Source organism: Sardina pilchardus, chromosome 17 (assembly GCF_963854185.1).
Source record: "Sardina pilchardus chromosome 17, fSarPil1.1, whole genome shotgun sequence".
Classification (NCBI taxonomy): domain Eukaryota; kingdom Metazoa; phylum Chordata; class Actinopteri; order Clupeiformes; family Clupeidae; genus Sardina; species Sardina pilchardus.
Window position 1 is genome coordinate 22,591,816 of NC_085010.1, and position 15,357 is coordinate 22,607,172.

Here is a 15,357-nt window from a genome sequence, read left to right on the forward strand (position 1 = left end):
GCGGTGTTGGCTTGACGCCCAGGATCTTAGAACAGATGTTTCTAGTGGGGGCGCCAGCCTTCAGTCTTGCAGAAGATGATGAGCCAGCAATAGGCTGTACACAAAGAGCCAAGATAACAGCATATAAGACCGAACAATGAATCTTTCAAAAGATTCATAAGATAAACACCACTTGAGGGTTTGGAGTTTGCTAGTTGTGTCTCAGCACCTCAGGATTGGTGTGACTATCAGTGCAATTCCAGGGAAGGTCTTGCTTGCTGTTGGTGTTTTTTTCTGGCAACAATAAACCATTTTCCTATCAAATGCTGTCAGTTTGAAGACTCATCTCTGATTTCAGCACAGGTTTTAATTTTATCTGAAGTTTTGAGTTACATTTTCTGCTGATCAACAGGACTTATTGGTAAATTGTTACCCACAAAGAAGCTTTATTACCTTGTAAAGGCTGGCGTGGCGCCCAACGGCGCCGTTCAGCGGTGTGGGCTTGACGCACAGGATTTTAGAACAGTTTTCTATCCCTGTGGGGCTGCCGCGCGGCAGACGTTTCCAGTGGGCTTTGCTCCGTTAGAAACAATGGAGTTCTATTTTTTTTTCTTGGCACAGCGTGCTGCGTACGTGTCTGGTGGGGCGCCGGCCTTAGGTCACACACTCCCCACAACACACCTCCCCCGACACAACCTCCCCATACAACATCATCTCACACAGTTTCATCTCACAGTAAAAACTTCTGACCATCATGCCGTAGTTTCCAGCAGACGGACAGTAGACATCACAAGTATTAAGCCCAAAACTCCATATGCATCCTTTGTGTTTCCTGCTATTGGAGGCTGAACCATGATGTTAATTATGTCAGGACCATTCTCTGAAGAACAATGCATGTCACATATTAGTCTGTTTAAGGGAAAGCCCTCAATATCCTAATGGATGTTGCATGATCTTTATTAGAGAGCCACTCATGCAAAGGGCTGGATGTATGTTACATTAGTGAGACACTCAAATACTGAAAAAGGAACATAATTTCTTGCCAAACTTCACATGCTGTATGTGAATGTGAATTGAAACATCCATTAATATACAGACATCTTGTCTTGTTTTCCTACACTATCTAGACATGAGCGGATTGTGAGCCACTGGCCCACCAAGGGTCTGTCCTTTTTTTCTTTTTTTTTTTAGGCTGTCTGAAAAAAAAACCCCTCTTGGAGAAGAGTGGTTTGATGACCCATGCTGTCTCTCCCTACTCTCTTCATACTCACATTCACTGTTTGATGCACCTTTCAACATGCTACTCCAAACCTACTTCCATTTTCACATGCACGCCGTAAGCCTGATCATATTCCCTAGACATTGTTTTCTGTTAATGTAATGAAAATGTATAGACAGGAGCATGGGTCTGTAGTTGTAGACCTTTTTATTATTATTATTGTTTAATTCTGTTCCTATACCATGCCTGAATACATATTTGTGTAACTATGTCTTTAGATTACGCTGAGTGCGTATTGTGTATACCTCACAACGCCTGGCTACATCTAGTAGTGGGATAAAAGAGCTGTGGACTAGGGGTGCCCTATCATGAATGTGGCCGTTATATACCACTCTTGGCCAGTCTGCCTGCACACAGGACTGAACACAAACACAGAAAGACAGATAGAGCGACAAGTAAGAAGAGACAGAGAAAATGTAATAGACATTTCTATGTACAGCAGGTCATGTTTTTTTTTAGCTATAGCCTTGACATCTGAAGTCTTCTCTTAATTTCAAACGATACCTTTGTTGTTACTCTTATGTATATCCCCAGATAACCTAATGTTCATCGTGGAAAATGTCGTTGTATGACTTCATCTGGTTCTAAATTCCAGGTTCTATCGATTAATCATTTTATAGGGGCTTCTGACACTTCTCAAGCGTCTACAGGGGTTAACTGTCGTTAGCCATCTCACGTGTGGGTGTTAATGGACTCGTCATCATTAATCATGGCAGTCCTTGTCATTGAAACCTTCACAGTAAGTGCTTCTTTGTTTGCTTTACATATCAATGTCAGTTGTCTACCTGTTCAGCTTGGTGTGCGTGATAGGGGAGAGATGTTGCAATGGGCAAGTCCTAACATACAGGCAAGTGCATGAACTTTTCAGGGAACAGGATAGAGTGGTAGGTATTTTCAATGGAAATGTACCACATTCTCTTGTTTTCTTTAGTGCTCTAGTAACTAAAAAAAGTTATGAAAAAAGCAGATGCTTCTCTGAATGCATGTGTTGTGTTACCTTGTTTATTATCAGATGAGAGATATTGTTTTTGAACTGACATATCATTGCTGAAGACGTTTGTAACTAAGGTAAGGTAGTCATTGTTTTATTTCTCATTAGGTTAGTGCTTAATTGATTGTTTTATTGATAATATTGCTATTCTCCCTTTTTGTAATTGTTCACTGTTATTTAATTTCTATTGTTATTTATTTGTATGTCGCTTTGGACAAAGGCGTCTGCTAAATAACCATAACCATAACCATAACCATAACCATAACCATAACCAAGGTAAGTAACTAACTAAGATTTGGAATATGTTTTCTTGCTATTGTGAGATGTTATGTGTCAACATTCGTAAATAATAGAAAAATGATCCATAGTTTTGTTGGGAGGTAGGCCTATGGCTTGTATGTTAAATCACTTGTAAAACAGCCATAGGTGAATCTGATATACTGTAGGCTACATAGTCATTTATTTTTGTGCATGTGAAAATAATTTTTTTAATTATTATTTTGAATAGCAGCCACAAAGGTAAAAACAGTAGCCTAACATCACTTACAAAATATAGGAAGAACAGTATAAATGTTTTGTTTTAACACTGTACACTGAAATAGAACATAAGATCAACCTTATCTACAGAGATTAATACAAACCTCATGCTAACATAGAAATTAGCACAAGACGTACTGTAATTTATACTTAAAAAAAAAACAACTTTCAGTTTCCCTGACAAAATAGATCCCTTTCACCATGATGATGGCATGATCAAGCTCATCATGCCTCTTGCATGACATTTAGGGAAAACAAGTCATGAGGCAATGAAAGACATACTGTTATACAGTTATGCATTTCAAGGAACCTTATAACTGACATTTTACAAAAAAATTCAAACAAAATTTCATTTAAATTAACTTTCCAGAAAGTCATTTCACAATGACACACTACTTAACTTTGCAAGAAAAAGCACTAACATGCTAAAGGTTCTCTCCACTCAATTATTAATGGTCCAATATCTGGCTTCATTCTTGATGTCATGTCTTCTCGTGTCTTCTAGGATTAAACTCTGATGAACTGAAGGATGTCTCCTTTGTACCCTGTTCTGTAGACAGTCTTCTTGACCTAACATTTGTTGGCACAAAGGTGCTTTCCCAATTTTTGAGGACCTTTTCCTTAGCAGATTTTTCCATTGGGGAGAAAACATTTGAACGTTTGGGTGGTGGGATTGTGACTTGATCTTCACCACCATGTTCAACCCATTTCCTCTTCTGGCTTCTGGCAAGATCCTTTACAGAAGCCTTAGCCTTCTTTGAGGTTGTTGGGCCATGGGATAGCTTTCTGGGCACTGTTGTACCACATGTCTGTGCATTACTACGTTTGTTAGTTAGGGCTTCTTCAGGAGCACTACGCTGCACCTTCTTAAATACTGATAACTTGTTCTCGTCAGGTACATCTGTCTGTGCCATCTTGTCTGCTGTTATTGTGTGGCCGTGAATCCCTTCAACTGACTTGTTTGAAGTGAAAATACATGGCGCAGCACTTCCACCTGACCCCACTAGAGTCTTGCCATCAATAATTTTTGCTTGGATCTGATCTGGGTTTGCATTTCCCTTTTGCAGAGAAACAAGCCCCGTCTCATCCTGGTGTACATCAAGTGTGTCAGGAGAAGCTGTACACAACCCCTCTGTACCATCTTCATATAATAGCTTAGAAAGGGCCTTTACCTCATCTGGTGACAACACTTGTATCTTCATTTTGGCACAGCCTTGATCTGATTCTTCAGCTGTACTTGGTGCTGCTGAGGACAGGTTCTCAGAGAGATTTTTCATCTTGCCATTTTTCTCACAATCAAACATTTTTATGGTGTCTTCAGACGACAGCATGGTTAATTTTACTGCAAAATCTAGGGACTTTGAACTTATTATATGGTCCCTCTCTGGTGCTTTCCCCATCTCTTGGATATCACAATCATCCTGGTTTTTGCACTTACTGTAAAAAACAGATACTGTGTCAGTGACCATTTCATTGTCAGGAACATGCAGATTTGAAAGTCTGATGGCTGGCAATTGGGAATGTTCTGCATTATTTGTGTCAAGAGCTGTGGCTTTTCCCAAAGTTTTGGCTGATGGGGAACCATGAGGATCTTCCAGAGATACACCTGCCATGGTCTTAATGTCACTATGAAGGTCAAATCCCTTTGTGTTTCTCAAGTGCTCTGGTGGTAATAGCGAAGAGGTTTCAGAGACACAATGGTTCTCCGTAGATTCTTTGTCAAGCCCTCCTACTTTTCCCTTAATGCCTCTTGAAGATGATTTAAAGGTATCCTCGGACACTGAAACATCACAATCCTTCTTAAGAATGTGAAATCTGTCTTTTAACTGATATAAATCCTCCACTTTCATGCCATCAAAAACCACAGAATCATTTGCCATGTTAAACTCAGTGGCTTCTTGCAATATGTTCTCAATGGCACCTTCTGCTTTTGCAGTCATGTAGTTAGAAGAACTTCCACCCCAGTAAAGGTCAAGTAAATTTTGCACAAGGTCCGAGTCATCATCACTCTTGCCATTTTGCTTCATGTGTTCTGCTTCAAGATCAGCAATCAACTCTTTCAGCATCCTAAGACTATACTTCACGATGGGTGTCCTAAATGAAACATGTACAGGATCTCTGAAGCGACCTAATGGTCCATAGTTTTGTCCTGGACGACTGTTGGTTGTCACATGTTGGTTTGGTTGAGTGGCGATCTCCTCTGTCTTTGATTTCAGATCTACAATGCTCCCATTCATCTTTGGATGTTTTGCCACATCAGATTTCTGTCCTGCTGATTTTGACAAGTTAGGTACACATTGTCTGAATGGGATAACAATTTGATGGCCTTCATTTTCTACTCTCTTGCAATAAGATGAGGACTTCACATCAGATCCATCAATGCCAGTTACTGAAGGATGACAACCAGACTTGGATGAGTTTTCATCTGTGTTTTCTGCAGCTTCTGACCAAACGCTAAGTATCTTAAAAGGTTGCTCATCACCCTTTTCTTTTTTTCTTTCATCACCATCAGTACACTGTTGTAATATCGGAGGGACAACCGCAACAGCCCTTTGAGTATGTGTTTTTAATTGCCGGATTTGCAACAGCATATTCATTAGAGCACCACGGGCCTGAGTGAGCCTGGACCCGTGCAGGCCAGGAGGAGGGATATGGGGGTAGGAGGTAGAAATATGTGCACTACTCCTTCCCGAGACAGATGTACTCAAACCCTGAGAAGAGGTAGACTTTGACTGACAACCTTGGGAAATGATGGTAGATGGAGGGACATTGTTATCATATGAGTAGCAGGTGGATTGCAAGCTAGTCAAACTGGTAGTGAAGACAGACTGAGAGGCTAACAAAGATGATCCATTAGCTAATGTCACACCATTAAAGCAACTGTCACTTATGTGAAGAACTGAGCTTCCTGATTGTCCTCTAGAGAAAGTTGAGGATGCCTGTGCCGTTCCACCCCCATTCGTGTTGTGCTCTTGCTCACACTGTAGTGAACGGTCGTCTCCACATGAAACAACAGTCCTTTGATCCTTAAGGATATGCACTGGGTTTGCAGCACAAGGCAAGTCACTCTGCTTGACAAGGAGAGCAACTATTCCAGGAGAATTGTTTTGGTGATTCGCAATCCCACCAGAGATCTGATCCATGGTAGGCTTTTGAACTTGCCTTGAGCCACTGAGCTGGTGAGATTGAGAAACAGGAGATGAATGGGAGGAAGTCTTGTCACTGTTTAATTGGGCCTGTGGCTGACTACCTCTGCGTACTCCTTCATTTCCCAGTACATAAAAATGTAAGGGAACTTGGTGGGTGTTAATGAGGAATGCCTGCTGACTTTGTACCATGGCCACTGGTTGTGACTGCACACACTGCTGGGTTCCAGCCGAGGCCAGGTTGTGTCCACTGTTAAGAGTGCCAGAACCTGGAGCTACAGATAAGTACACAGGAGTCTGTTTTGCTGACGGCGTCCCGTTAATTCCATCTCCATGATGACCAGTCTGTGGAAAGTGTAATCCATGCTGTGTGGAAAGTTGTGGCTGGCTCGCAACAATATAGTGGTGTTGGCTCATACTGGGATTTGGGATTTGGCTTCCATTTGCAGTTCTAACTGATTGTCCATTGTGGGGGAGATTGCTTGGAGGGTCTCGGTGAGTGTCGGACTGCATGATGAAGCAATGTATTGGGTCATTTCCTGTAAAGCAAAGGTGACAGATTTAGTAATAGGAACATGTGAAGAGTTTGATTCCAAAACGCTATATATCCATTTTTAAAAACATCAAAAAGTCATGTTATTTAATTGTGTATTTCAGGTAATATCAATAAAAATGCAGTTGTTTTGTTTTGATTGAGTAAAGATAAATCAACTAAACATAAACCAATACAGTTCCACTGTAATTACTTGCAAAACTGTAAATGTAATGTAAAAAAAAACATTTATAAAAATTCATTAAAATGGTGGATATAGGGTTTTGGAACCAAACTCTTCATGTGTAAAAGACTTATTTGAGTTATTTCACGGTGAGAATACACAAATGTGACCTAAGATCATTTCAGGGTCAAAGACCCTGTTCAAAATGTTTGGCAGGAAGTCTAGAGCCAGAATTGCATGTTTATCAGAATAGATACAGCTAAGAACAAAGGTGTTCATACCGCTAGCAAATGTTGATTTAAATGTTGATTTTTTCTATAAATATGTTTGTTCTGAATGACACTGCCACATGGCTAGAGGTTGTTAGACAATGTAGAGACATGGAATCCAAAAAGGACACTAATTTAATGAGCTTGGCGAGGTAAGGATGACTGATGTGAGTTGTGCAATAATTGACTGACCTAACTGGTGCTGGCTAGATAAACATTAAGTCTGGATGTACAGTCCCCTCCATAAGTATTAAAGTTGATTATAAAGAGGAATATAAAATCAAATTTTGGAAATTGATCTAAATGCCTTCAATGAAAGAATGAGGAAATATCCCACCTTTAAGGACATCAACTTTCTTTGTGAATTAATAATGTATCGTAAATAAATAAATGTTTTCCAGGGGTCATAAGTATTGGAATGCCTACATGTTACGTGTATGTTAACCCTCTGTGTTAAAATTCCCATAGAGGGAGGCTGATTTTAATTTATTTTTTATTTTTCCATATGTCACCACCCATGATCAAGAATGTTCTGAAATATTCTGGAAGGTCCCCTCCATGACTCATCACATTTTTATGATGACCTCTTGACCCCACCTGTAAAAACTATGGAATGTGATGTTTGATGGAAGGTGAATGTTTACTCTTTCTGGTAGCCATCAATCACCTGCGAAGCACAGTCATGAACCGCACTTGCAGTATATCTAGGCGGCACCACTTATACAGGACATGTAAAAAAAAGATGTTTGTTGCTGTGAGTGCCACATTAGTGTGTTTGCTGGGAACTACATAGTCTAGCTACCTAGCAGAGTGGCATTTCACACTAATTCAATTCTACAAACGCAAAGTAAGTAGATGCCAATATTGTGTCAAATTCCAATCCACTGATTCAAGCCCTAATTCAAAGAATAATTTTGACAAAGTGAAATAATACTGTAGTTTATGTGTGTGTAGTTTTATTGCAATCCGAACTGCACCTGGAGCAACTGCACCTGGAGCATTGGTTGATGAAGCAAGCTGCTCTGACTTGTGCTTTGCTTTTATACTGTATGTTTACTCATCGTTGTCACTTGTTTTTGTGAACTCATACACAGTGTTGCCAGATTGGGCGGATGATCGTTCGGCGGGGGGAAATAAGCTGTAGGCGGGTAAATAACATTTTGAGTTCAATGGTTCTCTATGAGAAAAACGTCATTGGGCGTTTTTTTGCTGAAGACAGCGGGGTGATTGGGCGGAAATAAGTCAACCCAATCTGGCAACACTGCTCATACAAGGAAGACCCCACACCTCGTCTCTCAAACTAGGTAATGCATATATAGTGCTTAGGTCTGATCCTGCTGAACAGCTGCCCCTATGGGTTACTCTTCTCTGGGCTTCAAGCCCTGATTTAGATTTTTTTTTACTATTTTTGGTTTGTACTACTGTCACAAGTCAGGTGTCAGCTTGTACCCTTCTCAACATACAGTACAATGAAGACACTACACCAGCACTGAAGACAGCATGAAAGAGAGTGCAGAGGACACCCGCGTCCTGCTTTTTTGATAAATAGCTCCATCTTATAAAGGTTTTAATGCACAATCGGAATATAAACTATTAGATTCTGTGTCGTTTTTTTTTTTTTAAAAAAACATCTTTATTGATGTATTTATTTATTTTAAAGTGTTGTATGGAATCAGGGGCTGATAAAATAAAGAAAACGAAGACTGCTGATCTTGATGGCCCATACTGCAGTGACAGTACAGCCCAAACACTGTCCAGACCAACCGTCAGGCAGAAGATGTCATCAAGTGGTAGGATACCCCTCGATGAGATCTTATGGATGGCCGCGTCCCATTCTTTATACCCCTCGGCCCTCAAGAAGTGTCCCTCTCACCCCATCCCCAAAACACCTTTTAGCCAATCAGCGTCGGGCAGGGTCAATTATATTGATGGAAACCATCTTCCCATCATACATAAAAAATATATGTAAAACTGTGTGGTCTTGTGTTTTTCTGGTTATTTCCAGTTGAGTGTTAGGAGGGTTTTCTTGTCTTATTTACTTCATAGTGTCCACCTGGCATTTGTCCTTTCTCTGAACCCACAGCTGACATCCCCTCTCCCTATGGTGCCCTCCCACATACTCACCAGACTGTTACTCTTTTACACTCTGCTCAAGATCTGCAATGGCCTTGAAATGCTTACAGTACTGAAGTAGCCCAGAAACGCCTAGCCTACAGTAAATGCTGTAGGCCCAATAATACAGTTTATGAAACTACGAATGCATGCCTCGAATCCTGAGCCACCACACGAGCAAGGCACTCTAGCTCGACTGTTGTGTATGAAAAGTGAGTTAAGTAAGGGATAACGGCCGACGAGGTGACCGGTTCGATGGAAATAATGGCTAGGTGGAGGTCTAGAACTCCGGCGACGTGCGAAGCACGGAGACGGAGTTACCTCCGCCGTGCCATTATTTCCATCGAACCGGTCGACCTCGAAGGCCGTTATCCCGCTTATCTCCCGTTTGTATTCATAACATGTATATTTAGAACATAGTTTTATTCCACCGTTGCGTCCGTTAACATCGCTAAAACTGTATTGACTGCAGGGACTACTTTCCGCCACATATCAACTTTCTACTTGCAGGACAAAACTGCCGTTACTAGTTCTAAATGGATGGTTGCTATGGCCAAAAGCCAGTCGTTAGTTCTAAATGGCTGGTTGCTACGGCCAAAAGCCAGTCGTTAGTTCTATCTCTCCCGTTGTCAAGCGGGCATATCCCAGGATTCTGATTAACTTTAACTTTGAAAGATCGCTACTTTTATAGCCTACATGGCATCCAACTAGCTACAATCCACCTCCGTCATATGCTACAATGTTACTATGGTTCTGCACGTCTGTATTTCAGCTTGGATGCAACGTGACAGTTCATTTAAACTTCGCAACGAGTTTGGCGAATTAATATTCAAGTGTGATACGGGAACTACTTCAAAGGTAGCAGGTTATACGAAGTTAATGGCCACCCCATTAGCCAATCAGAGAAGAGAATTCCATTGTTGAGGGAGATAAATGAAGTTAACGAATCAGCTTCTAGATCAGGCAGCATAATTCCATGATCTGCCGTGTTAGGGCATCCTCAGGAGATTGCTGGTCTGCAGAGCATCGAAGTTAGGCCGTTTTTTTCTGTCGCACTTCGGATAGCACACATTATGGAACAAAAGAAAAAGAAACTACGTTTTCCAGATTAGGGCATATGTGTTAGTCTAGTGTTATCAAACAGATCGGCACAATTGGGTAATGAAGTGAACGCCCATTCAATATGTGCGCGTCTGTGTAGCCTAAGTGAAACTGAATCACGAGATAACTTTAGATGCAACAAAAAACATTATTTAAAACAACGCATGAAGCGGATTCTTGCCGTCCATAAAAGCAGAACGCAAAAGACGGGTCTTTTTTGACACTGGGCCTCCCTGCCTATAACACAATTCGCATTTATTCCCTTTGCAAAAAATGCTTTATTGAGGCAGGCTTCAAACGTTTATTTTGAAGTTGCTGAAGACCTCAGTTTTGCCATAAGCCTAATGAAAATGTCTTTTTCATTTCCTTTCAAACTAGATCATGGTTAGGGAGCCTATATCTCTCTTAAATCAACACTTTTTCAATGTTTTCATTAACAGCTTTCTGATGTGGTGGAGATCATGCCGCCCGTTTTACCCTTATTCATAGTGGCAAAGAATACATTTGTGCCATTTTTTGAAGATGCCTTTGATTAATGAATAGGCAAGAGATCGTAGTAGCGTAGGCTTATTGTGCAGTCCGTAGCGTTAAGTTTTGTTTCTGTTAAAACCAGAGTTAGCTGGAACCCACCTATTTTATTTTTTTCCTGTTTGGTTCAGAAGAGCACTCTAAGGGTTCCGTTTACTGAACAACTGTTCTACAATGGCGTTTTTTTCCTCACAACAACTCAGCCCCTTCGCACTGTAAGCTGCGTCTGTGCGAGGCATAGGCAGATACATTCTAAACTGTTTTGGGGAAACGTTATGTCTGCATCTCAACAAACCTTAGCACGTGAAGTCGTCTCTAGGCACCTGCGATTTCCATGACTCAATCGATCGACCCTTGATATCATGATAAGTCTAACGTTAATGAAGATAAGTTTGAATGACTGCCTTCCTCCTTTTGGTGTCCATACCACGCCCACGAAAAACACATGACCAGAGAGTTCAGTTTCCTGTGTGGAAAATGGAAATCCCCGTTCCTCTGCGATTAAACTAGGCCTATATGTGGTCAAATATCTTTTGCCAGAAATATGTTGGCAAAATGAAATCTGAGGGGTTCTTCAACCTTAGATTGGGATTTGATTTATTTTGGATTTGACAGATAACATAGCCTAATTCAATACAGTGTGAGGACACTTATTTCCAACATATGGCCCTATAGGTGTTTAAAATATGACATAGGGCCTACCACATTACAAGACAATCTCTGCAAAGCGTGAAATGTATGCAAGTGAAATCAGACAACAGTAATATTACTTTTCATATCCCCAAAAATCCTGGCAATCAAATTTCTTATGTGATGTGATATTGAAAATGTGCAAAACCTGCTTTCTCCTACATGACCACTTTGTTCTGAAGCTTTTGATTAACATATCAAAGTGAAAATCCAGCTGACTGGTGTCGTGGAAAAAATGTTCCACTATGCTAATCCATTATCAGTAATTAATACTAAACACTTAACTATATACTAAATAGCACTCCGGAACAAAGCGTCCGTAGGAGACAATACAGACAGGAGACTTCTGTAGGCTGTTGATCTTTATTCCTCATTTTTCAATGATAGTAGGCTACAGCGAAAACAGAGTTTCAGGCTGACAGTCAAGACAATAGGGAGAAGGTGAGGTGTCATCCGCTGGGGATCCCGATGAACGTCCTACCTGGGATGGCGGGGGTCTAATCTTATATACATGAAGCACATTTCTTGGTGTCCCCGCTTGCATCACCCCATATTCTTTTAGCCAATCAGCGTAAAGTTTATGCAATTTTCCGAGGAATTGTGTTCTTGTGTTTTCTTTGCTTTGATATGTCAGGGGGATGATATAGATTCTCTCTTGGCAACTCCCTTCTTGACATCTCTATTATGGATGGTTGTTGCAAAGTGGTCCGAATTAGGTGTGTGGCGAGTTGTCTGATGCCTAGGACAGTGTGCCTCACATTGTCCTATCTCGGACCCTGCCAGCGGATGACATCCCCTCTCCCTTGATCATGAGGATCAGCCCTAATATGGCGTTTCAGTCCCATATCATTCTTTGGTTTGTTTAGATGATCAGTTAAGTTCTAGATGAAAGCGCATTCAGCAAAAATAGATGCCAATGCTGATGCTGATGTTTGCAGAAAAATGCCAGACACAGGAACACATAAGAACATATGCAGCCCCATGTTAAAGCCTATGAACCACACTAAGATCAAAGGCAGTAGGCCCAATGTTAAAGCTTATGAACCATGAATGCATCCTGTGAAAACATCACATATAATCTGAAAACCACAACACTGGCTCTAACCAGTTTGTACAGGGTCAACCCGACCTAAGCCAGTGGTTCCCACAAGTCATCACAGGCCCAATGGGGCAGTTACTGTAGACTGAAATAACTGATTTAACCTTTAACTGAACTTACAGATGAATAGCATAATAGGGGTACTGTGTATTTTCCTTTGTCTATCACAGAAAGATGATAAGATACATTAGTAACCTTTATTACCTTATACTCATATTGGAAAGCAACAACATGTAATTGCTGACTCAGAGTGAAAAGGAACTCTCTACCAAGGCAGGGGTGGGGGTGACGTGCCAAGCTGGATGAGAATGCAAGAATAGATGCAGACTGGAAAGTATCGACATCCAAATTATAGCAGAAGAACACAAACAACTATGACTTAATGCCATGACCTAATGAGAGGTGTGTTCATATTCTTTTTTTTTTTTTTTTCATAATTATTTTTTATTTTATGAAGTCAAGAGGGTCAGCACTTAACAACTGAACAGAGGGTTACAAAGGGAAAATAAATGTACATATATGTTTACTCTAAACTCCTCTCTAAACAGATACATGAGAGAGAAGCGAAGAGGAAAAAGAGAAAAAAAGGGAGAGCCCAGTTAATATCCCTCCTACATTTCATGCTTCCCTCATACCCCATCCCCAGTCCTCCCACTCCTCCCTCCTTCTAACAACCTCCCATTCCCACCCCCTCCCTAGCCAAGACCCTTTCTACCCCCCCACCTTTACCCTCCCATCCCCTACTGTACCTCTCACATACAGTCATCCAAACCCACACACACTCGCACACACACACACACACACACACACACACACACACACAAAAAAAATATATATTCTTGTTCATATTCTTTAAAAAAGGAGGCGGGTGAAACTTCCAGCATTATGATTGGACCCGCTTGCTTTTCCGCCCTCTCTTTGCCTGGTAGTGCAGTTCAGACATTGTTTGGATTGTAATATCATTGTGATACAGTGAATAAAGGATCATCAGTGTTGGGAAGTCTCTGTCTGTGTGGTCTCGTTCGGATGCTTGTTCCAGAGTGTTAATTGGTCTTGTGGTGTATTTTCCTTTTTATATTGTTTGAATAACACATAGTAGTAAGATACATTAATAACCTTTAATACCATACACTCATAAGGAAAGAACAACATGTACCAACATGTAACAACATGAACAGACATGTACCAACATGTCCTGGATCAGAGTGAAATAGGAGAAAGGGGACTTTCCACTCAAGCAGGAGTGAGGGCAATGTGCCAGCTGGTTGAAAGTGCAAAACAGATGCAAACTGGAAAACTGGAAAGAACCAGAAAACCCAAACTATAGCAAAAGAGCACAAACAACTATGACTCAACATAGTGACCTAATGAGAGGTGTGCTCATATTCTTTAAAAATGGAGGATGGTGAAACTTCCACCATTATGATTGGATCCTCTTGCTCCTCCGCCTTTTCTGATTGGCTAAACACGATCTGGTGACGTTCTCAGAAGGAGGCGCTTCTGAACAGAATATAAGGGGGAGCAGAGCAGCCAGTAGATCAGATCGATCTCGTCGAGGTACCAGCTGGTAGCGCTGCCTTCACTCTATTGCTTGGTAGTGCAGTTCAGACATTGTTTGGATTGTAATATCATTGTGATACAGTGAATAAAGATCATCAGTGTTGGGAAGTCTCTGTCTACGTGGTCTCCTTCGGATGCTTGGTCCAGAGTGATAATTGGTTTCTTTACAAGGGTTAATTGGTTCCAGAGTGCTAATAGTCAAGAAGTCCAGGAACGTGGAATTTTCCACCACTGTCTCTTCACAAGAGTTCATTGGATCTTGTTGTGAAGACACCAATTATCACTCTAGAACAAGCATCCGAGGGAGACCACGCAGACAGAGACTTCCCAACACTGATGATCTTTATTCACTGTATCACAATGATATTACAATCCAAACAATGTCTGAACTGCACTACCAAGCAATAGAGTGAGGGCGGCGCTACCAGCTGGTACCTCGACGAGATCGATCTGAACACTGGTTGCTCTGCTCCCCTTTATATTCTGTTCTGTCGTTCTCAGAAGCGCCTCCTTCTGAGAACGTCACCAGAGTCCGTCTAGCCAATCAGAAAAGGTGGAGGAGCAAGCGGATCCAATCACAATGGTGGAAGTTTCACCCACCTCCATTTTTAAAGAATATGAGCACACCTCTTCATTAGGTCACTATGTTGAGTCATAGTTGTTAGTGCTCTTTTGCTATAGTTTGGGTTTTCTGGTTCTTTCCAGTTTTCCATCTGTTTTGCGCTTTCAACCAGCTGGCACATTGCCCTCACTCCTGCCTGGGTAGAAAGTCCCCTTTCTCCCATTTCACTCTGTTCTTTTCTATACACCAGTACACATTGTTCTCTTCCTTATAAGTATATGGTATTAAAGGTTATTAATGTATCTTACTGTTAAAGAAATTATTATGTTATTATCATTGTTAAGGACATTTAGGTGTGTCTCACGTCTCACAGTTATCTTGCCAACAATTCATGTATACGTGCACTGCCTCACATATTATTTTGCAATGTCTGCAATATATCATGTATACGTGCACTGCTGATGCCAAGAGTATTCTTGCCAACATTGTTCTTGTTTACGTCAAAGGAAACAGATGTACCTGCAAAAGCAGGATATGGGAGATAGGACGAATAAGGACAAGGCCACTTCTTCTAATAAAAGATTTACCCTGAGTTTCAGAGGACAGAGATTGTTTGGCAAGCAGGGGAATCCTCTTGTCTGCACTCTCTCCTCGGGCCAGAGTAAAAACATATTACTTGTTGTGGTTCTTGTGTTTTAAAATCTTAAATACTTGGAAGATTTTCCTAACACTTACTAATGTGTCTTATTCAAACAATATGGAAAGGAAAATACACCACACTACCTTTA

At 41.0% G+C, this 15,357-nt stretch overlaps 1 protein-coding gene across 1 annotated transcript; it reads right to left on the reverse strand.

Moving 5' to 3' along the window:
- Positions 1-2,583: 2,583 nt before the first annotated feature.
- On the reverse strand, positions 2,584-11,061 carry LOC134062523 (uncharacterized). The gene is made up of 2 exons (XM_062518553.1): positions 10,954-11,061; positions 2,584-6,471 (listed from the first exon to the last, which is right to left on the reverse strand). Exon 2 carries the CDS (start codon positions 6,443-6,445, stop codon positions 3,269-3,271), a length of 3,177 nt encoding a protein of 1,058 aa, XP_062374537.1. The 5' UTR covers positions 6,446-6,471; positions 10,954-11,061; the 3' UTR covers positions 2,584-3,268.
- Between the last annotated feature and the right edge of the window lie 4,296 nt (positions 11,062-15,357).

Coding starts and splice junctions, on each gene's coding strand:
- LOC134062523 (XM_062518553.1), bottom strand. CDS start 6,445: ATGCAGTCCGACACTCACCGAGACCCTCCAAGCAATCTCCCCCACAAT.